Consider the following 23,733-nt stretch of genomic DNA (forward strand, 5'->3'; position numbering starts at 1 on the left):
ATAGGGATCAGAAAGTGGGACACCAGAGTACACTCCAGCAATAGGAATCAGAAACTGGGACACCAGAGTACACTCCAGCAATAGGGATCAGAAAGTGGGACACCAGAGTACACTCCAGCAATAGGGATCAGAAACTGGGACACCAGAGTACACTCCAGCGATAGGGATCAGAAAGTGGAAACTGAGATTCTTTCCTGTCTGATTTTATGGAACCAAGGTTTCTCCCAGTTACAAAACTCTCCAATATTTTGGTATTGCACCCCCCCCCCCCCCCATTATGCTCCCATGCATGGGGAGATACACACTGCCATCCCAAAAGAAAGCTTCCCTGGGACATACACACACCATCCATCACCTGGGATCAAAATTCAGTTTGTTATGGCCAAGCTTCTGATAAAACAAGTCTCAGAATCCCGTCAAATAGCAATAGATAACTATTCTGATCCAGAGGATGATGATTGGGATATCTTGAGTCAACCCGCATTTCCTCCAGGGTGATCTGTCTTAACTTCACCCTAATGCACAACCTCAACTTGACAACTTCCCGTATTTATCCAGCAATATTCCATTATCGGCTGCATGTGGTGTTTATATTTCCAAACTAAATTGATACACATCCTAGAGCATGTTCTGTGTATGGTCAATTGGTAAACTGATATGCATGGGCTACTGACAAATTAGTTGATGTTACAGAGGTTTCAACAGTCCCATTTAAAGTCAGCACTTCATTTACTTTATTTGCAAATACAACCTATCATTAAGTTGAATGCTATCTGAGGCCATCCTATACGTACTAATTTTGACCATTACATTTACCTGATCAAGATAAAGGGCTCATAGAGGGTAATGACCGGTCAACAGGGGATGCCTAATCCATCTAGACACTGGTCTCACCTCTGGTTATTCGCTTGAATTTTTTTTTTACCTGCATATGATTGAGATTGATCACTGCATTACAACATGCAAAAAGAATTACTTTCCTACCAGATCCATTGACAAGATAATAGACCAGAAAATTTGATGGAACATACTTGAATAATTATACATCTAAATGATGATTGGATATTTACTCTATGCAGTTATTTAGAGAACCCGTACTGTAGGTGAAGTATTTAGACTTTTGCTTAGTGCACAAAGCTGTCATAGTTAAGGCCCTTCAAGGTGCCAAACCCTGCAGCAACATGGGCCTCAAATTCTAAGGTAATACCGTGTAGCTTTTTTCCCCCCATTGGTCTAAAATCAGGCAATTTGCTTGCTCAAAGGTATGCTAATAATTTTAATGGAATAAATATTTGGTGGACAAGGAAGAGTTATCTCTCTTGCAAATATGGATGTCGCAATGGGTGCATATTTGGCGAGTGAAATTTTGGCGGAAAGCTATCTAACCACTAAAATAAGCCAAATTTATCATCCCACGGAAAACACCTGCTATAGGGTATATGAAAGACCCTTCTAAATGCTGAGCATTTGGAGAGAGACCAATCCCTACCTGTGCTTACATTTTGGGTTTGACGTGGACGTGAATCCACTAAAAAGATCCCCAATACTATCCTGTAGAATTTTGCTCAAAGAAACAAAACAGAATCATTTTCTACCACAAAGTTTAATTATCTCTATAAATACATACACATACTTGTTCAGACAACAGTTACTTTACATTTATAAAACAGGTTACAAGTGAATCCCATCACACGTGTCAGACTTTTATACCACATTTTGTTCTGCAAAGTTCAACTTCGCACTATGAAATAATCCCTCAAAACATTTTTGCTCCCTCTTTTATCAGTCGGACAAGTAAATATAGTCTATTTCAAAGTAAATCCCAACAAATCAATTCACCATACATTAAATTCACTGTACAGTACAATGAAGCCTGATACACCCCCTAATCCCAATTGTTCATTATTGATGGTCAAGCAGTAAAAGTGTTGTCTGAAAATCTGGCTGTGTTTGAATCTCAATTGAAAATTTTATCTTCAAGATTTATTTTGAGAAATTTGGTCTTAATGCTTTTGAAGTTTCAATTTCTTGAAAAATGAGAATGGATAGCCTACTTTTATTTGGGTTGTGTAATTTCTTTATGGTGTGAATGACACATTACACTGGCAAGCATTGTTCGGTTAATGTATCAGACTTCTATTGTACATGTAAAAGGGAAAAAATAATTCTTAATGTTGCAGTGTTAACGTGTAACAGATATGACACTAAAAAAAAAAATTCCTGGAATGGATAATTTTTATTTATTTACTATAAGTCTAACTCTGGATATGTAAATTCTCACCATCAAAATTTACAACCTTCTATACTTATCGTTGTGAGATACATGTATATCATTTTCACTGAACACTGTTCAAACTTCCATTTGAAATTATAAATGTATAATCTTTTCAGAACACAAGTCTACAAGTAATATACCACCACCAAACATTTATACACAATTACAAGACAGTTATCCACCACACTGCTCGCCTGATTAACAAAAACCAACAGTCTGTTTAATCACCTACAATTCCAATGTAAAAAAGGGGCATCATATTCGTCACACATGAATTTAAATGCGACTCAAGTAAAATATCGAACTTCAAAGACAATTTGTACTAGATGTGTTGCAATGACACAAATGTCCATGCTAGTTGTCAAGTCAGGAAATTGTTGCGTCCATTGGAATGCTGAATTGATAATCACCACAACTAGATCTAGCTACAATTTTGAATGTTAACCCCATCATATCACATTCAAATGCTTGCTTAAAAGTAAATATGAAGAAAAAAACACCTAGAAATCCAAATTTTTACGATAGAGTTGGGAGTAGGTAAACAAACATTTCCAGGTGTTTCTGAGGAATGTTTATAACAAGCATGGTGAAAAACATACCACTACCCCAGGGAAAACTGGACATTGTATGACCATATCCGAATTTCAGTACCTGCGACCTTTTTATCTAACTGGACACTGTATAATTTACAACTCTTTCAGAAGAAAATTAGGGGACTTCATTCTGGAGAAACAATAAACGAATGTGCACAGCCTAGAGACACCTGTATATCTAGAGACAACAAACTTCAATCAGAAAAGCACACACGAACCTTTATTCATAGGCACATGTGAGCTGAAATAGATTACATCCTCCAACAAAATAATAGTCTGCCACATGCAAGACTTCCATTTATCACTGACTCTAGTGACAGTCTTACAATAATTCACGTACCCAGCTGAGTCAGCATATAAAACATACTAATGATCCAATCAGTCATCCGAGTCCCCAGTATTACTGAAATAAACTCAGTCATCCGAGTCCCCAGTATTACTGAAATAAAAGTCAGTCATCCAAGTCCCCAGTATTACTGAAATAAACTCAGTCATCCGAGTCCCCAGTATTACTGAAATAAACTCAGTCATCCGAGTCCCCAGCATTACTGAAATAAAACTCAGTCATCCGCGTCCCCAGTATTACTGAAATAAACTCAGTCATCCGAGTCCCCAGTATTACTGAAATAAAACTCAGTCATCCGAGTCCCCAGTATTACTGAAATAAAACTCAGTCATCTGAGTCCCCAGTATTACTGGAATAAACTCAGTCATCCGAGTCCCCAGTATTACTGAAATAAAAGTCAGTCATCCGAGTCCCCAGTATTACTGAAATAAAATTCAGGGTAAAGCATGCTTCAGTGCATTCCACTTCTCAACACTCAATTTACATTCAATGGCACATCTTTACTAGGCCTGGGCCACATAGCTTTTCAACTTGAATTCTAAATAGAAAAAAGCAAATCCTTACAATCTACAGTCACAATGCAAAGTATTTCCAACAATCAAATCTTTCTACCATTTATAACACAAATTCGTTTTTTAATGCTATGCAATGTATATGAATATTCGTAACAATAAAAAATTGCTTTGATCAAGACTACGCAACGCGTATATTTATCAACACATCAATATGATGTAAAAATATTTAAGTTACCACGAGATTCTCTGTAGTCTCATCACTACACTGTACTGATTAAATGAAAGCACCCTTGGGCCCCAAAAAGTTGATTATCTGGTTTTCAGACCTACCCACATGTAATTTGAATGTGCCAAAATAGACAATTGCATCAGCACATTTAAAAAAAAAACTAATTTTTTTTTTAATACAATTTAAAATTGCTTAAGAAGAAAATCAACATCCACTTTGAATACTTTGATGCATATATATATATAGTTATGTAATTTATTACTACAGTAAGTATATACGTACACGCAAAGGAATTAAAATTGGTTTCTGTGTGGAAAAGTAAAATGTGGCAGCATCATTATCCGTCTGCTGCATCTAATGGCCCAAGAACAAGATAATTTTTTTTTTGAGGCTATATGAAAGCCATATTCCCAACATGAAATAATGCAATTTATAAGGAATATAATTAAAAAATAAAAAGTCATATTTACAGTAAAATAATACTACAATGACAATGCAGCTCCATTTCATTTTTCATTACTGGATTCTCTACTAAACAAAGTCTAAAAGTTAAACACAGTTCTGTTTTCGACAAAGAATAGTGATTATCACCTTAAAATTATATATAACCAGTGATCTTGTAGTTTAGGGGGGAAATAGGCAACACAACAAACTTAAAGAAAGTCTTCCTTCTAATTTTGAATCAAGTGTCAGAGCAAAATTTATATATAGCACCACAATATTGTAATAAAACATGCACTGTGTATGGCAGCAAAAACTATCACCTATAACTACCTACTGACCAATAGCTGTGAAATCATTTGTTTATGTAGTTGTCAATTTTCATGTTTTATCAAATCAATCATTTCATTGAAAAGTTACCATTACTTACAAAAGAATTGATCATGGTTGTTCATAGATATAGAGAAAGTGCAAAATTGAAACCACATTAAAAATGATTTCACAGTCATTTATACATTATCTACAGAAAATTACAGCACAAACAAAAATTCTGGAATTAAATGAATTACAAACTAAGTACTCATCCATACTGTACATGAGATCTTTGATTTTGAGTTTAGAGCATGTCACAAAACTACAAAAATTTGTTCTTTGATTACAGACTCAAAATAGCTGCACAACAAAAGCAACTCCAGAATTTTTTTTCAAATTCACCAATAATCTTTTTCCTCATCAGACTCTTCCTCTATACAGACCCTCTCAAAATCAGCAAGTAGTTAAAACTGATTCTGCTGGTAGCCATAGTTGTTCATCTGTCCCTGTCCCGGCATTGGATTCCCAGGATTCTGTCCGGGCAGCGACCCTCCTTGCTGCCCGGGGTTTGCCATAGGAGATGGACCTGAAGGCCCCTGGCCTGGATTTGGCATTCCTCCTTGACCAGACATTGGATTCTGACCACCTTGATTTGGCATTGGACCTTGTGTTCCCATGGAATTTTGCGGAGAGGGCATTGGTCCTGGTCCTCCCATCTGAGTTTGGTTTGTCATTTGTCCCTGGCCCGACATCTGACTGGGTATTTGACCTGGATTAATTTGACCTCCCATGTTAGAGGGGCTTCTGAATTGGGCATATCTTTGTGGGTTGTTTTGCCCTTGGTAAGCCCCATACTGATTCTGTTGCATGTTTTGGGTGTAACCATGGCCCTGGGGGAAATTTTGTTGGCCTTGACCTTGTGGGTACTGAGATTGATTATTATATGGCTGTTGCCCTTGGTAGTTTTGTTGATATTGCCCTGTAAATAGAAAAAAATATATGATAGCATTAAAAAGTAAGTCACTAACATGAATTACTTGACTCATGGCATATTTGATCAAAACATATGGCCATTTTGACCCTGAACTTGAACTTTCAATATAACCTGCCAGGAAGGAGAATGAATTATATTTTCTATAATTTCATAGAAAAGCTGTCTTTTATATTGAAATAAAAATCCCAAGAACAGGAATTTCAGAGTACATCAAGTGAAATGCAATAGTCTGACAGACCATACAAGAGGCCAATGGGCCACAACACTTACTTGAGCAATCATTCTCAACAATTCACAAATAATTTCATAGTTCACTGAAACGGTTAGACTTGAGATGCCCTCTATCCTCCTTCAGTTTTATACCATTGAACTCACCTTGCCACAAGGAACAAGAAAATGCTTGGTTTTGAGATCTCAAATCATTTTTAAGACACTAGACTATATCGGAAAGGGCATAGCTTCCCTGGGATTTCTGTTATAAACCATAAAACTAACCCTGTAACAAGGAACAAGAAGATATGTATGGTTTAGGGGCGGGGATCTCGGTGGTTTTCTAGACATTGGAATATTTCCAGAAGTGCAACGCTGGATATGGTTCCTCTCAGGTTTCTCTTACATACTATTAGACATGCATTGTCACAAGGAGCATGAAGATATAAAGGAATCTCAACTGTTTCCAAAATATTGGAGCAATTCTAAAAGAGTGGGCTGAAGTTTTCTATTATATTTCATTAGACTCAACTTGTCACAATAGTTGTTGTTTTTGGAGACAAGACGCTCATGGGCTACATCACTCACCTGAGTACCATGAGGTAAGGAGCAAACAAATTTTATTATGCTACATGAAATTGTTTGTGTAACAAATAAACAATAAGTAACCTTGTATCTTAGGAATTTTAAATCTTACTGTCACCCTTCCTCGGCCATTATGAACAAACCCTTAGTTACAGTACACATGGATACTTGTATATTGATTTTATAATCTGTTCCCTTCTGGTTCTTAAAAAAAAGGGGATCATATATTTCTCATATGACACCAATGTTAAACTAGAGATTGTTTTTATGAAAAACAAATGTCTCCCCAGCTCCCCAAATTGGAAGTGCTCCTAATGAAACCTCCCCTTAATGTACTGCATAGAATGGAAGAGAAAGCCTGAGCAGGCACATACACATTATGAACTCCCATAAGCCACATAGCAGAAGTGTTCACAAACAATTTTACACCCTCCACCCCTCAGATCCACTATAACTTTACGGAAAACAATTGGATCCTCCTGTTCCTACAATATGCAGATTTGCAAATGGCAGTGAAGTATTTTTAAAATTTTTAAGTCTATCTGATATGCCATATAGGAGGAGAAGCGGTCACAAGCTATTTCAATAATGAATCTACAGTTAATAATTTGCATCTGAAAGAAGTGTTATTTTTTTCTATATCGACATAGTTAAGTAGAAAAACCACCATATGTGAATCAACGAACATCAGAAGTATTTTTTTAAAAAGTTTTTGGAAAACTGTGAGTTAATTCTTCTGACAGCACAGCTAAACTGTAACTGATCATATCACTAATGATATTCTAAAGCTGAAAATGGCTGGTACCTTGCTGTGGACGCTGACGATTGTATCCAGCCTGCATGGGCATCTGCGGGTTGATCATCTGTCCTCCTTGGCTTGCCATTCTGTTTCCAGCAGACATCATTCCTTGAGAGGGCATCATGGGCTGCTGGCCCTGTGAGCCCATTGGCTGTTGTTGATTCTGTGACATCACTGGCTGTGGCTGATTCTGCGACATCATTGGCTGTGGCTGATTTTGTGACATCATTGGAGGTTGTTGTTGATTCTGTGCAGCTAATGGCTGCTGATTCTGCGACACCATTGGCTGTTGATTCTGAGATCCCAATGATTGTTGCTGACTCTGTGGCATCATTGGTTGCTGATTTTGAGACATCATCTGTTGTTGATTCTGTGGCATCATTGGCTGCTGGCCTTGTGACATCATTGGCTGCTGGCCTTGTGACATCATTGGTTGTTGTTGGGTCATTCCCGGCTGCTGTTGTGACATCACTGGCTGAACACCTGGCTGATTTCCATAGTTGCCATGCTGCATATTGTAATTCTGTTGTCCCTGACCTAAAAAAATAAAACGGTGACAATAGCCTTAAAATAAAATAAAATGGTGACAACAGCCTTAAAATAAAATAAAATGGTGACAATAGCCTTAAAATAAACACATCAAATGTAAATTTATATCAAAATAATTACAATAATCATAGAAAAATATAATTGATATATTATCTTAGGTTCAAAAGAAACAAAATCTAAGATTTGAAGAGTAAACATTTACAACAAGATTAAATGTAACATTATTCATCAATACTTAGTAAAAATTACATGTTTGCAGTTTTACATTAAAAATAACATACAAAATTTCTAGAATTTCCCATAATGCAATGTAAATCTCAACGTTGTTCATCTTTAAGATCAGTGCATAAATATTTCAATTAACTAAAAGGACGGACCCAGTTCAATGAACATCATTACAGATCAATGCATGGTGAAGGGGACTAAACTGGGACTCTGTTACACCCCTGTCACAGAGACTCAACCTGGGTCATTTTTGTACTACCACAAATTTAACCCATACATGCCAACTTTCCCGATTTAGGCAGGATTTTCCCAATTTTAAGCATGATTCCCACTTTTCCAATAGGGAAAGCAATAAACCTAGATATCTCATTTTTGTAAAAAGTTTCCCCGATTTATGACAACAAACCCCTATTTCCAACACGAATTGAAATCCTGTGCCATTTCTTTTTGACTAGCCAATCAGAAATCAGGATAATAGTCAGCCATTGCTGTTTACCTGTGTTGCGTGGTATCGGTTTAATTTACCTTGTCTGCCTGTGTTGGGGTTTTCATTGGACAGTGAGGAGCATGTTTTGATAGATTATTTGGGAAGATGGATTTCAAATTGACATATTCTTTACACAAACGTCCATCAAGGACAACTACAATAGTTACACCACCAAACAAATTTGGGGACATGCACTAGGTACATCAAATCCTATTTTTTTCAGTTATACATCCTGATCTATAGCAATGAATTCCAAAATTATAGGGGGCCTAGTATTCAATAGAATGTGTAATTTGTAATTCACACAGGTCTGTTACTACTGGTAAGTTAGTTAAATTCTATTGTTGTCAAATTTGATATTAGCAAGCAGCCTAAATTTACCATCAAAAACTATAGTTTTATGATTTTTTTCTTGTAATTATTTCAGATGTCATGCATGCAGAGGATTGTTCACGAACTTCACGGCAGAGCAGAGTACTCCTTTTCTGGTTGCGGATAGTTTCACCGGATACTGCAAGGCCATATTTACAAGTAGCAAAATCGCCTATATGCATGTACTTTAATTCAAATTTTGATATCCAGTCAAGTCATGTTATGGTGTCAAAGTATTGCAACTTTAAAATTATCAAAAATTTGTAACTTGTTGTTGGGGGCTTTATTAGTTTATATCTTTAACTTTTTGCTGAATAGTTCACCATTATAATAAAACAATTATATGTATATCTTTTAAAGTGTGTTTTTTATAGTTTTGTTGAAGTTAATGAAGAATAAAACACACTTGATATGTTGTTGATATATGACTGATTGTACATTGCATCTTGTTTAACGTCCCTCTCGAGAACTTTTTACTCATGGAGACGTGTGTTAACATATGATGCATGTACAACGATTAGATCGATATTTTCTTTCAGAAGATAAATATTTCTTTTCACGAAAAAATGTCGCGAATTTAGAATGTTGGAAAAAATCCCCCATGGGAATTCTTGAAAGTTGGCATGTATGTAACCTCCTGGAGAGAGGTACCCATCAGATTTCAAACTCTTTTCATGAAATTGTGTAACAAGCTAACAGAGCTCTTTTTCCACATTCCTGTGTTAATTTGGGGTGTATAGCGCAGACAAATGGCACAATATAATCAATATCAATGAAATTTGAAATGTTCATTAAAAAGTAAGTATCGCTCATATCTGTGTAGTATTACTTTAGTTGAAAATATTCTGTAGTTCTGAAGTTCAGAACTGTGAAAACAAAAATCCATGACCTTAATATTTAAATGCAGTTGAGTTAAAAAGAATTTCTGGTCTTTATTTTTTGAGAAGTACATGTAGATATATTACTTCAAAATATATTACTTCTATCAACTCTTAGATAGTTCCATTTACATATAAATCTATGTAGTTTACATGTTTATACAAATACACACACATTTATTTGTTACAGAAATATACAGGAAACTGTAATTGGTGCACTGATATTCAATTCTTTCTATCACTAACACAATATTCATTCTGTATAAAATACAGAAATGGTGAAATTCATGCACAGCAACAGCAGTGAAACAAATATCTGTAATATCTGATTCAAATTATGCATTCCCTTTAATGATGCTCTTTTTTTTCAATTAATGGTGAAATACCATTTATTAGACATAATTATAAACAATTGTTTCCTACATAGATAAAATATAAAATGAGTACTCAAACAAGATTATGAAATAAAGAAGACAGAGAAAACACTCTAAAACTGAATTCTGTAGATAAATTCTTACAAGTCTATTTGCATAATATGAGGGAAAAATTAGCTAAAATGTTAATATTACACTAATGCAAAGTGTTAATTGATATTCTCGTTAGCAAAATATTATACATATAGCATCCCAGCTCATCCATTCAAAAAACATATACACAGCATTTATTAATAACCAGACCAAGCCCTCTCAACCTCTAAACAAGGAACTGTGTAATTAATAACCAGATCAAGCCCTCTCGACCTCTAAACAAGGAACCGTGTCTGCTACGTAAAATCCACGTAAACTGACAGCGGTCTAGTTTACACGTTTTACACACATACCAATAGATTAACATACAAACTTACATATTAAATGGAGTCTTTTTATTTTTACTGTATGTATATATTTTCAATTCCTTGTTTAATTACAAGTAGGGGCTAGTGAAGATAACTGAACTGTATACAGGTGTGTGAACGAATAGAGAGGCACAGTCAGTATGTATCTGTATGCTGCAGATTCCTGCATCAAATGCGAGTAAATAATGATTGCTTTAATATGCGAGAAGCCTCTCTCATGAAACCAAAGCTTTTATTTGTCAGTAGATAATTTTTTTGTAAGTAGTATAGTAATTGTAATTCTAAGTTCTCGCAAATTTACGTTGAATATACCCTAATTAAAAACTTGCATGATATGAGAAATCTACAGTATACAAATATAAAACCACCGTGTAGACCAACACACAGGTAAGCAGAGCAAGTCTAGCAGAGAGCCAGGGTCAGTAATTCACTCACTGAAGTTCCCACAGGTTACCAGGTTAGGCGGGTTCATCGGTGACTGCATCGGTCCCTGTGTGAAGCCCCCAGGACCTGACTGTCCTGGGGCTCCCACGGGACCTTGTTGAGAGTACATACTGTTCGGTGGAGACATACTGGCTCCGCCCATGTAATGATTGACAGATCCTTGTGCTCCACCTTGGTATACACAAATATAACTCCGAGTCATTTCTTTCAGATACAAATGTCTCATCAGGCTTTATCATAAATTCTCTTTAAAATGTAAGTGAAGATGTGATAAGCATGTACATTCATATGACCATTCTTGTTCCTGATTTCTGTCTGAAACTAAATGTAATACAGCTAAGCTAAATTCTAATATTCAGCAGGAGTGTAATACAAGATGTGTTCTTAAAACACAAATGAAATGCCCTCAAAAGTACCCATACTGATGAAAGTCTTTACATAATATATTTTGACCTACTTTTACCCATAAAGTAAGTCATGGTGCACCAATCCAGCTGAAATGCAAAATGAATTTATATTCCTCCATGAGGTAGCTTGTGACTAAATTTCATGGCAATATCTGTATCCGTAACAAAAACAAGGTTTTATTACGAAGTGATATAATGATCTTGACCTTTGACCTTGAGAAACAATAGGCAGCCTCCACTTCGCATAAGGTGTATGTGTACCAAGTTTGACTGTCCTACCCCTAACGGTTCGGTCTGTATCCTGCCTACAAGATTTTCCTACTAGGTGATATGATGACCTTCACCTTTGACATTTAAGAACAAAAACGTCCCCCACTTGGCATGAGGAGTATGTGTACCAAGTTTGACGGTCCTAGCTCCAAAAGTTCGGTCTGTATTCTGTCTACAAGGTTTTCCTATTAACTGATACTACGACCTTCACCTTTGACCTTGAAAAACAATTCACATCTTTCTCTCATCATGGGGATCAAATCTTCAAAAGTGTAAGATCCTAGAGCTCAAAGTTTATTTTGTATTTTGTCTACAAGGTCCGGACAGACAACGCCATACCATAATATGTCCCGTCTTTGACAGATGTATAAAAAAGCAATCACCATTCATTGGAAAACTACGCTACATTATACAAAGAGCCCCGAGTGGTGCTAGTGAACTGTCTAATGTCCAGATAAAATGTTTGATCATATAATCATTTATGAAGCTTTACTTGCGATAAAAATATTATATTTATGATAATTCTTTTAATCCTCACTATTTCATATAAATATGCATTCATATGTTAATATTTTTAATTCATTTCTCGTTGATTAGATGATTCGAGTAGGCCAAGTTCACAACATGTAGATTGTTTACTTGTCGAATAATTCCAAATATTATAATACAAAAAATATTGAAAAAGATCAGTTCAAAACACCACTGTGACAAACTTTAGGAATTTGTTCAAGAAGCAGTTCTAATGTGGCAACGAGGATGAATTACCCTGGGATAATGAAATTTACAATTTTCATAAAGGACTACCTGTTCCTTATAGATATCCATTTACTTTCAAGTAAGTATCAATAGCATTAAAGAATATTTCATTTAAATGTTTACACATAAACATTGTTACCACATTTGGCCCTTTCCCAGAGTTAGAAACTTTAATCTGGGGATCGTGAAATTTAAAACTGTGGCAGAGGCCTGCTCTAAATCACTATACATTTAGTTTTTCTTACAGACGTGCAACTTTAGAGAAGATTTTTAAAAATTGGTTAATCAAAAGATGCTTCATACCCAGTTGAAAAAAAAATTTAAATTGTAGTTATCAATAACAAGTTCAAAATGTTCCATTGTTAATGCACGACAGACGACAGGTGCTGATCAACTGCAACACATGTAGGTCACCCGAGTGACTCATTTGACCTAAACATCCCAATCGATGGAGGTCTCGTTTTCACTTGAGCCTGGGATGTGTTCGCTGACTCCTCATTGCATCCAAAAGTAATTTCCAGGATGCAGATTCTTGAATTAGCGACAGCCCTGTAAAAAGCTGCACAGACAATAAACTCATTACCCTGAACCAGAGTTACATAATCACAAAACATATGTCAGGTCAGGTGCAGCATCCAGTCCATAAAATCACAGAACCATGATGTGTCATATGAGCAAGCGTAGTTTGTATTCCACTTGAACATTCCTAAATGTTATCCTTTTTAGGTTTTCAGCACAAAACATACAACTCAAGGCATCAAAACATAAAATGTTAACATGAGTACACATACAGTAAAAAACAAGGTTTTGGGTGTCCCCCACCCCCTTTCTCTCAACATACTCCCTAGATGTAACTATTTCAACATATGGTCATTTAAAAAGTGTCAATGTGTGGCTTACCAGGGGGCATCTGGTTAGGCATGTTGCCTGGGGGTCTCATCTGACTCATCTGAGGGTTTGACTGCTGAGAAGATGCGTTTCCCTGTCCGGACTGCCCAAGAGCCTGTAGGGAAAAACCAAAGTTTTAAAACAAATTATTTTTTATTTCTGTAAATTTCTTTCAATATTTTCATGAACAGGTAAGTAACTGTTATCTAAAATTCTGAAGTGCTTTCTGTATCAGAATGTTCGGAGGTCCTTACTGGTAAGAGCTGATTGGCGACATTCTGGTTTGAATCTGCCAAGGTCGCCAAATAAACTAAATTTCGGTGCAGCATCTGCTGATATCTGCCAAAAAAAAAAAAAAAAAAAATGAAAACATGCACATAAATAATGGCTAAACATTCTTACAAAATATTCAGATTAATACAACAATGAACTAAAGACATGATAACTAAATGCATGTAATTTCCTTTCCTAACCAAATACAGAGCCCTTTTCTAACTAAATGACATTTCTTGACTAAATACATGTCATTTCCTGACTAAATACAGAGTTCTTTCCTAATAAAAGTTAAATATGCAATCCTTTACTTCCCTGTAAGCATTTAAAGTGAACCACAAGTTTCAGATACAAAGTGGTTGATCTCCAAATTAAGAAGTTATTTTGAAATGAAAGAAAAAGTGAGCAAGCTCACATACCCCATGCTCCAACATTGCTTGACAATGCCTCACATAATGAATGGTAATGCTATGCATTACTGCAAGAACAGGACAGAAGGGATCGAAATTCTAAGTTCAAAAGGGGCATAACTCCCAGAAAAATTATTGAATCAGAATATCCTGGGAATACATCTACACAGTGTGTCCTTATTAACTACAAGTTTCATGAAATTCTTTTGAGCGGTCTCAGAGGAGTTGTGCTGACAAGAACAGGACAGATGGACAGGTTGAAAACATCATATCCTCCACAACTTCATTGCAAGGGGTATAAATATAATTTGTTTTTGTTAAAAACATGTCCCCCCAGCTTCCCAAATTGATATTGCTCCAAAATACACCCCCTCCCCTTCATGTACTGCATGGTACAGTATGGAGGAGAAAGCAAGCATTGAGCAGAAACATAGACATCATAACTGCACTTTGTGCATTGAAGAGAAGGATGGAAAAAAGATTTGACATCGATGTGAACAATGTCAATGTTGTATATGACACAAAAATAATGACTGTTATGCTGAAGTACCAGTCAGAAAGTGAACATACCCTTGTACATGAAAAAAAGGCTATAAAACACTCCTCTTTGATCCACTCACTGTAAATTGTGGTAAAATATTAGATTCCTGGGTCAGAACAATGTGAACATCATTAAATAACTAAAGATTGTTTTTATGAAAAACAAATGTATCCCAAGCTCCCCACACTGGAAGTGCTCCAAATGAAACCTCTTCCCCTTAATGTACTGCATGGTATGGAGGAGAAAGCATGAGCTAAAACATAGACATTATGCACTCTGATAAGGAACATAGGAGAAGTGTTCAAACTATTTTAAACCCTCAGATCCACTAAAACTTTAAGGAAAACAAAGAAAAGAAAAGAATTGGATATATAAATGGCAACGAAGCATTGTACAAAGTTTCAAGTCTATCCGACAAGCCATATAACAGGCTGTCCAGCACCCTTGGACAAAAAATAAGGGCAAATTTTAGGGGTAAAATTTTAAAAAATTAGGGCTAAAATTATTAATTTTTAACCAAATTGCGGAAGTTTTAATTATTTAAAAGGACTTACCTTGTCAAATTTGACAATAAAGAAACTCACATGACACACAAATAAGATGTAAGTACAGGAAAGGCGTATTCCAGTGTTCCATGGTCTCAGCTATTATTGGCTATAACCTAAAATCTCAACTCTTTATCACAAAGTCACAACCAATAAACAAGCTTGACACATGGATCCACAGGTCAACTGCCTTTCACTGCATCAGCATTATCTGAATAAGAACTGCGATCTACGTTAATAACACACATTTTGTATGAATGCATTTTGATTTTTCAAGACTGATAAAAAAGTAGGAATTGACATGAAAAATAAGGGCTTTTTTAGGATTTCCCCTTGAATTTTACATTTTTTTTAGGAATTTTAGCAAAACTGAAAAAAATTAGGAATTTTAGGGCCGCTGGACAGCCTGATATAAGAGGAGAAGCGTTCACAAGATTTTGTGACAGACAGAAGCACAGACTAGCAGAAAGTATGAAACCAATGTCTACCCCTGGAAGAGGGGGCAAGTAACAGATGAATATGCAAATTGTTTCTTACATATTTAACCAGGGGTCGAAATTAGTCAGAAATACTCGCAAAAAGTGGGTGATTTAAAAAATTGCGAGTGAAAATAGTCAAAACTTGAAAAAATGTTAGAGAGTGGTGATTTGCAAACCATCCTAGTCTCATTTCCATTTTTATTCCTGGTGATGCGTCATTTGTTATTTTTTTTTAATTTGCACTCTAAATCACACAAACATTCACATGAGTGACCAATTTCAACAGTTTTTATCTGTCCTTTTCTTCCTTATATTTTTTTTTTTAAAATAGAAATTCAGAATCAAATAAATGCTTCACTCAGAATTAAGATTACAAGTAAAGATGTGTGGTGAGAAATTAGAAGACTTTAAATCAAGACCTGCACTAAACAAGTGGTGGATTAGTAGGAGCAGGGTTAAGACTAGGGCTGGATACCGGTAAAGACGAAACGATACTATACCGATTCTTTTGAAACGATATGATACTTTGATCTATGATCAATAAATAACTGATACATAGAGTATGGTATGAATAGATGACTTTACATTTCTGGGATTTGTAACCTATTAAAATAAGAAACAGCAGCTAGTTACAATCGGGTAGAAAAATAAAATAACAATGTTCGTAATTAAGTGCTGATTTGATTTATTTCACCCCTATTAGCCAGAAAATACTGAGGGGGTTTCAAATGAATTGATTGAGAGGGTTTGCATAGCATAATTACGGTGACACAAATAGACAAAGATATTAGGAAAACCTGATGAATTAGCATTCCAGTATTTCAAAAATAAATGTTGCAATCTAAAACTTCTAACAAAAGTAATGCTAAATTGACATGTACATTTCATTGAATATCATACTTTTAAAGTATCTGATTGAAATGTCAAGCAGAGGCATTGATGTTGTACATCATCGATTAGCATTTAACCTTAAAAAGCACATTTGTAGCTTTCATTGAATCAACTAGAGTATTTACTAGAAATGCAAGAAAGGGATTAAAACTTTGAAGGATGATTAAAGGTTTATTGATAAATGAATACCGATATCGATACTGGCATGAAATAAAATAGTATTTTACCATTGCATCATTAGGCCAACATCAGTGACTTTGTTGGCCAGAAGGCTCAGTACTCATGGGGGATTAAAATAAACAAAAGAGCACTGATTTTAGCTTGTAGGTTTTCATTTTCCCCATATATGGGTCAATACAATGCATTATCAGAAATACAGAGTTGTGTCAATATAAAATGAATCTAATCACTTACTGCATGCATTCTGATGCCTTCCCTTTCGTCTGATAATCCACAATGGTCTGTATCAACTGGTTATTTTCATCAAGCATCTACAACATTTAAAAGCAAGTAAAATACACCACAAATTTCACATATGAAACACGATTATCAGGGCTTGAAACTAACTTTTTATGTTACCAGTCCAGCCAGACTGATAGGGTATAATTCCAACCAGTCCGCAGAAAAATTCACCAGTCCACCAGAGTTTTTCAGAAATAATTAAACATATTTTGTTTGACATGTTATTAAAATAAAATAAAGGAATTTAACTTGATATGCCTCAAACAATATTGTAACTTATGTGAGATTTATATTTACTAATTTGGTCTGCCTGATATCTACGGTGGAATGCCAAATGTGTGTTTAAGATTCCATAATAAGTATGTTTTCAAAAATGATGCTTTAGAAAATTGACCAGTCCCATCGCAATGACTAAGACAAATGTCAGTCAGTCCGCCAGACTTTTAAACCAATCACAGACTGACGTGCATATGTTCATTTCGAGCCCTGTACAATACTACTGACATGTCAGAGAGCCATTTTTCACCTTTCAGTGGGAGATTCCATGTATCTGTGCTTGGAGTTATATAAACTTTCTTTAAACTAGATACAAAGACTTGCTCCCACAAAGGATATACATGTACCACTAAGGTGCATCTGTTAAAACAGTGCCAAAACTTGTCCTGAAGAACTAGCCTAAAGCCAAAACAATCGCAAAACTCATGATCAGGCTAGTGAAAGTTAATAAGCAGATAGTTCGACTTAGTAGCCCAGTAGTGTCAACAGAATTTATATCCCCCTTTTTTTATTATATCAAACACCTGAACAGAATGATGTAAAAACAAGTGGAGTTCAAGTTCCGAGTTACCCAAAAGTTATTTCCCTTTGTCGAACTCTTTCGCATTTTATGACGTATGGTGAGTACACAATGTATACATTATATCGTAGACTGGCTTTGTACATAACGATTACGTACGATTAATGTAATAAAAGCGTAACTTTTGTTTATATCAATCACTGGTATGCATACTCTGGCCATATCAAGCACAATCTGTTTGAATAAGATCATCAAATTGGCTAGTGAATCATTATTTGTTTCCTTTTTTACATGAGTGACGCTTTTATCAAAGAAAGATGGCAATTAACAATATTTGTTTGAGCCATTTTGTTATCCAATACTCATAAACTCACTAAAGTTGCCTTTTCCCTGAGATAGGATGGTCTCAGAAACTCTGGATATCATCTTTTAAGAAATAATACAACGATAGTAATTAGCAAATGTACCCACTGTTATCATATTTTACGTCATAATTTACGGAAGAGTTCGACAAAGGGAAATAACTCTTGGGGAACTTGGAACTTCCGTATTAATCAACAGTTCTATTAAATCTACCCGCAACTTCTACCTGAAGCTTACCTGAATGTGGACAGGTGTGATCAATCTTGGTGATAATGGATTATAGATTTATTCTTATTAAAATTCTTAAGGACCCCAGTGGAAATAAGCAATAATATTTTTGTTTTAATGGGTTATCCTAGGTAGACTGTGATATAAGTACATATTTGTGCAGCTGTGATAATATCTTGTATGTGATGACAATACTGTGATAAAATGACCGTGATAACATCTGGTATGCTAAGTTTTATACAATATGCCGGTTTCGAGATACGTCTGAGTTATTTCCCTTAGGAGAACTCTCGTACATAGTGAGACGCGAAATAATTTGTTTACACGCGGGAGTGGGACAAATATGCATCACAGCGTAAGTGAATGTACTCAGTCTCTCATATGCTGTTTGATAACCCAAATTCGACTGATACACAAACTAAGTAAGTGATAAGTATTTAGGGAGTAATCAAATACATAGAATTCTTATCATTTTACATTATTTTGCTGGTCAGAAGTACAATATCTAAGATATTACTTGCAAATATGATATTGTTTTTATGTTTCCACTTTAGTAAAAGATTTCTTTCAACAGTATTTTGTATTTCCCACATTCACATATTTAAAGAGAAGCCGCTTTTAATACATTTCATCATCTTCCTCGTTGACTGTAGGTCCACTCTGTCTCACTTAGGCATTCAAAGTTCCACTAAATGCACCTCCTACACAGGAGAGTTCGTATCTCGAAACTGGTGTATTGACTTGTGTATTTATTTATTTATATCTTGATGTTTTATACAAAAATGATTGTTCTGCCTGAATAAAACTACTACTATGTCATTCGATGGAATTTTATACAATTTACTTCAGTATAAGAGCTAGAATTTTGTTATAAGCGACTTTGTTATACCTAGTTTTTAATTCTATTTTTAATCAAAGAAAAAATAGGGAAACTTTGAATACAGCCTATTACAGGCTTAAGTCAAGACAGTAAATATAGGCCTACATTAGGCCTATCAAATTGGGATATTTTAAGAACTTATAACACAGTCTCCGTGATTACAACATTGCATTTAGATTATACATAACAAAATCTACATAATATTACTGCAAGTTTACTTCCTTATATAAAATACGAAAACCATTTCAATATGCTAAATTCAAAGCGCGTTCCCCACAATGACCCAGATAATGGAAATGCCAAACATTTCTTAACAGTCAACGAAAACATGGTTCGAACCTTCTGGATCGATGCTTGATTTGGAGGAGGTCCCTTCTTCTGTGGTGGCTGAACAAAGGCTAAAGACATTTCTCTTTCTTTCGATTAAAATACACTTTCAAATGTCGACGTCGTTTAGCAAGGTGCTCGCATCAATATTTCACAGTCCCGCAACAAATTGCAAGACTGAACCCAAATCCGTACATTGTTCCGGATTTGTTTGGCTGTAGGGTAAAACGTAACATAAATATAAAAGAGATTGCCAACATATAATAAAATTCACCACTAAGGGATTAACCTCCCTCTACTCTGGAGAAACCCATATAAATCCATTAAATATTTTTCACTAATATTGTAAATATACAGGGGCGGATCCAGGAATTTTTTAAGGGGGGGAGGGGTTTCTACCATTCTAGTAGGCTCTGACTTCATTTATCTTTAGATTAGACTTGTACATTGTAGAAAACCATTTTTAAGCGTTAATTTTTCGTTATTTTCACATGAAACGTTAGTTATTCACACAAATATTATAATGTAAAATGTATTGGTTAGTTGCTCCCTTTTTTGATAGCAGCAAAATCGAATGCTATCATGGAAAGAGAATATGTATATAATTAAACCTTACATCTAGGACCTTACATCTCTGATCTAGGATTTTTTCCGTCGGAAGGGGGGGGAGGGTCGAAATAAAAACGTTCTAAAAATCCCCCTCCCCAAAAAGACATCTTCGCTAGCCAAGGGTGACGATCAACGGTGTTTCTCTATTCACTAGAGAATAGAGAAACACCGTGGATCGGTACCCTTGGCTAGCGAAGATGCAAAAAGCACACAAATAGAAAGTGGAATCGTAAAAAGTTTAATTCAATAACACTATAACATCCACCACCCCAAGGAGGAGGAGGTGGTTGGTCTATGGAGCGCCAAATTAACATAAACTCAAATAATTAAAGATATCTTCAATTATTTGAAGATATCATCAATCCATTAGATGCGCGCAACAATTTAATTAAAGATCTCTTCAAATAATCAATGATATCTTCAATTCTGAATTATTGCGCGCATTAATTGAATTGATGATAGCATTAATTCTTCAACTGAATTGATGCGCGCTTCAATTGAATTAATGATCTCTTCAAATGAATTAATGATATCAACAATTGAATTAATGCGCGCTACAATTCAATTGAAGAGAGCAATAATTGATATAATGCGCGCATTAAATCAATTGATGAGAGCAATAATTGAATTGATGCGCGCATTAATTCATTTGATGATAGCAATAATTGATTTAATGCGCGCATTAATTCAATTATTGCTCTCTTCAATTGAATTAATAATATCTTTAATTCATTTGAAGAGAGCAATAATTCTTTTAGAGAGAGCAACTATATAATTAAAAATATCTTCAATTCAACATATCCACAATTGAATTAATGATATCTTTAATTGAATTGTTGCTCTCTTTAAAAGAATTGATGCGCTCATTAATTCCTTATACAAAAGCATTGTAAATGATTTAAAGATATCTTCAATTGAATTAAAGAGATCATCAAATTATTTAAACCGAGCTCTAAATTAATTATTGCGAGCAATACTTCTACTAAATTGAAGCTCTCATCAAATGAATTAAAGAGAGCAATAATTGAATTAATGCGCGCATCAAATTTATTCTTGCTCTCAGAGCAATAATTGAATTAATGCGCGCATTAAATCAATTATTGTTCTCATTAATTCAATTGATGCGCGCATTAATTCAATTGATGAGAGCAATAATTGAATTGAAGCGCACATTAATTCATTTGATGAGAGCAATAATTGATTTAATGCGCGCATTAATTCAATTAAAGAGAGCAATAATTGAATTGATGATATCTTCAAATAATTGAAGATATCTTCAATTATTTGAGTTTATGTTAATTTGGTGCTCCATATTGGTCATCCGATTCAACTCACCGGTTTATTCTTCCATTTCCACTACTTGACTCATGTAGCTGCCATAAAAAGGGGAGGGGCGGTTTAGTCATGTGAAGAGAATTGAATAAAATAATCTTCGGTTTCCCTGCCATATAATTGTACAATTTCTTTTCGACCAATTTCTAATGATGAACAAAGCAGTGGCAAACTCTGCCAAAATCGATGACTTTAAGACAGTGCAGTACTAGCGTACGATATCGTCAGTCAAAGCTAACTAGATTTATATTGTACAGAAGATTGTTGGGGGCAAAATAGTGAAAGGGGTAAATATTTTTTAAAGATAAGTCGAATCGAATTTATGGTTAAACATAAAGTATGAATAAAATTGCTACATCAATCACTGGTAATTATGTAAATTATAAATGAGAGAAGGATACCAAACAAATAGTTCCAGTATACATTAATTTGAGAACACTTTGTTACATAATCATTTCATGATAATTCTGTGATTTGGTTATGTCCTCATTAATGAGTGTAATAATTCATCGATTGTATATATTTTGCAAAATTCAGGGGACCCCTATCTAGATCCGCGGCATGTTTTAAACTAGGAATTGAATTGAACCAAGATGCAGTATAGGACAAAGGACACCCCCCCCCCCCGGGAACATTTTTTTATCTTAGATATTTTTTCCTTTTATTAGCCGAGTTGCAACGAAGTTGAACTCGGCTATTGTTTAAATATTTCTTTTGTAAAAATAAAAAAAGAGCCCATTTTCGTAGCTTTTTGTTCCCTGCATGGTGACGCGAATAAAAACACAAAGTTCGCATTAGAATTAACGTGTAAAATTCTCGAGTAAACGCGTAATTTTCGCGTTATAACGCTAAAGTTTTGCGAAAGCTCGAAACTTTTGAGAATAAATGCGTAACTTTCGCGTTATATCGCAAAAAATTCACGAATAAACATAAAGCTATCCCGTTATAGCGTAAAACTTTCGCAAATGTACACTCAACTTTCGCATTATAACGCAACATTTTTGCGTTATATGAATATCATTCAGGTAATGTTTGAATCATTGAAGCTTTGATCACAGGTAACATAACTAAAACCTGTGGTTATCTGTAGTCTGCTTTTATCCAGAGATTTAAAACTTTCCTGTAACTTATTAGGGGTGAAAGGCTGGTGAAGGTCTCGGGGGGTGTTGGGGGGGGGGGGGTGTTACTGATGTTACTAAGTTACACCATCCAAACCTCGAGTCAATGCCTACAGGGCCGTAAATTATATGGAGGCGGAGGAGGCAGCTGCCTCCTCCAACTTTTGAGCCAAAAAAAATTAAAATTTAAAGTTCATTAGAATTTATGTTGTTTCCAATAACTAAGAACATGATACCTCCCTTAAAAAGCATTCCAAATCTTTCTTTTAGAATGAGTTAGTCAAGTAACATCTTAGAAGGCCCTAGAATCAAGGATTTTGCACGAAACGTGTTCAGTGTGCACAAAATGTGCTCAGCGTCTGGGGGCCGCACAGGCCCCCAGACCCCCGCCTAATTTCCTGCCTCCTCCAAATTGAAGGTTAATTTACGGCCCTGGCCTACCGTCTCAAATAGGCTGTGTCAGCTAGTCACATGTCACACACACCCGTTGGTGGCCCAGGAAATGCTTCGGTAGCTGAGTAACATGGCAAAAACTGGAACACGTGACTAGGGGAAGGAAAACCACCGGTCCTCCGGGTCCGGTCCTGGGGGTTTTGCGCAGGGTTAGCAACCCTACCACGTAAAACGACAAGTGCTACAAAAACGCAAACAAGATTTATTCAAGACTTCTCGAATTTAAGTCTGGAAGAGAAGGTTCTTCTAATGGAAGACAGGGGCGGATCCAGAATTGCGGTTACGGGGGGCGCCACTTTATGAGGCTGGGGGTGAAGTCCTGGTGGGGGGCTTTTGTACTTTCGTATGAACAATGAAAAGGAATATGTATGTAGCGCAAGTATACATGTATATGCCATCAGAAGAACTGTGAAAAGTGGGGGGGGGGGGGGTCATTGCACGGCCCCTTTTAATTCATAGTTCATGTGATTGAATGTGTGCTATTATGAACTCTAAACTCTGTATAATAGGGTTGACGAGAGAGAGAGAGAGAGAGAGATCTTAGCTGACATCTTGCAAACTCAGTCTTTTTTAACCCCGGGTCCGTGAGACATCCATCATGAAAACATTTTATCTA

General features: G+C 35.6%; 1 protein-coding gene across 4 annotated transcripts; it reads right to left on the reverse strand.

Moving 5' to 3' along the window:
• Window positions 1–1,584: 1,584 nt before the first annotated feature.
• LOC125678830 (uncharacterized) lies at window positions 1,585–19,793 on the reverse strand. 4 transcript variants are annotated; one of them, XR_008802477.1, is made up of 8 exons: window positions 19,618–19,787; window positions 16,964–17,040; window positions 13,665–13,749; window positions 13,423–13,525; window positions 11,081–11,260; window positions 7,306–7,836; window positions 3,575–5,690; window positions 1,585–3,537 (listed from the first exon to the last, which is right to left on the reverse strand). XR_008802477.1 is itself a non-coding variant. In XM_048917540.2 (7 exons), the coding sequence occupies exons 1-7, from the start codon at window positions 19,684–19,686 to the stop codon at window positions 5,176–5,178; spliced, it is 1,560 nt and encodes a 519-aa protein (XP_048773497.1). In that variant the 5' UTR covers window positions 19,687–19,787; the 3' UTR covers window positions 1,585–5,175. The 4 variants fall into 4 exon arrangements, 3 of the variants coding, with proteins under 3 accessions (XP_048773497.1, XP_048773517.1, XP_048773507.1); XM_048917540.2 differs by having other exon boundaries at window positions 1,585–5,690; XM_048917560.2 differs by lacking the exon at window positions 11,081–11,260 and having other exon boundaries at window positions 1,585–5,690; window positions 19,618–19,793.
• Window positions 19,794–23,733: the final 3,940 nt, after the last annotated feature.

The sequence above is a fragment of the Ostrea edulis genome, chromosome 1, assembly GCF_947568905.1.
Source record: "Ostrea edulis chromosome 1, xbOstEdul1.1, whole genome shotgun sequence".
Taxonomy (NCBI): Eukaryota; Metazoa; Mollusca; class Bivalvia; order Ostreida; family Ostreidae; genus Ostrea; species Ostrea edulis.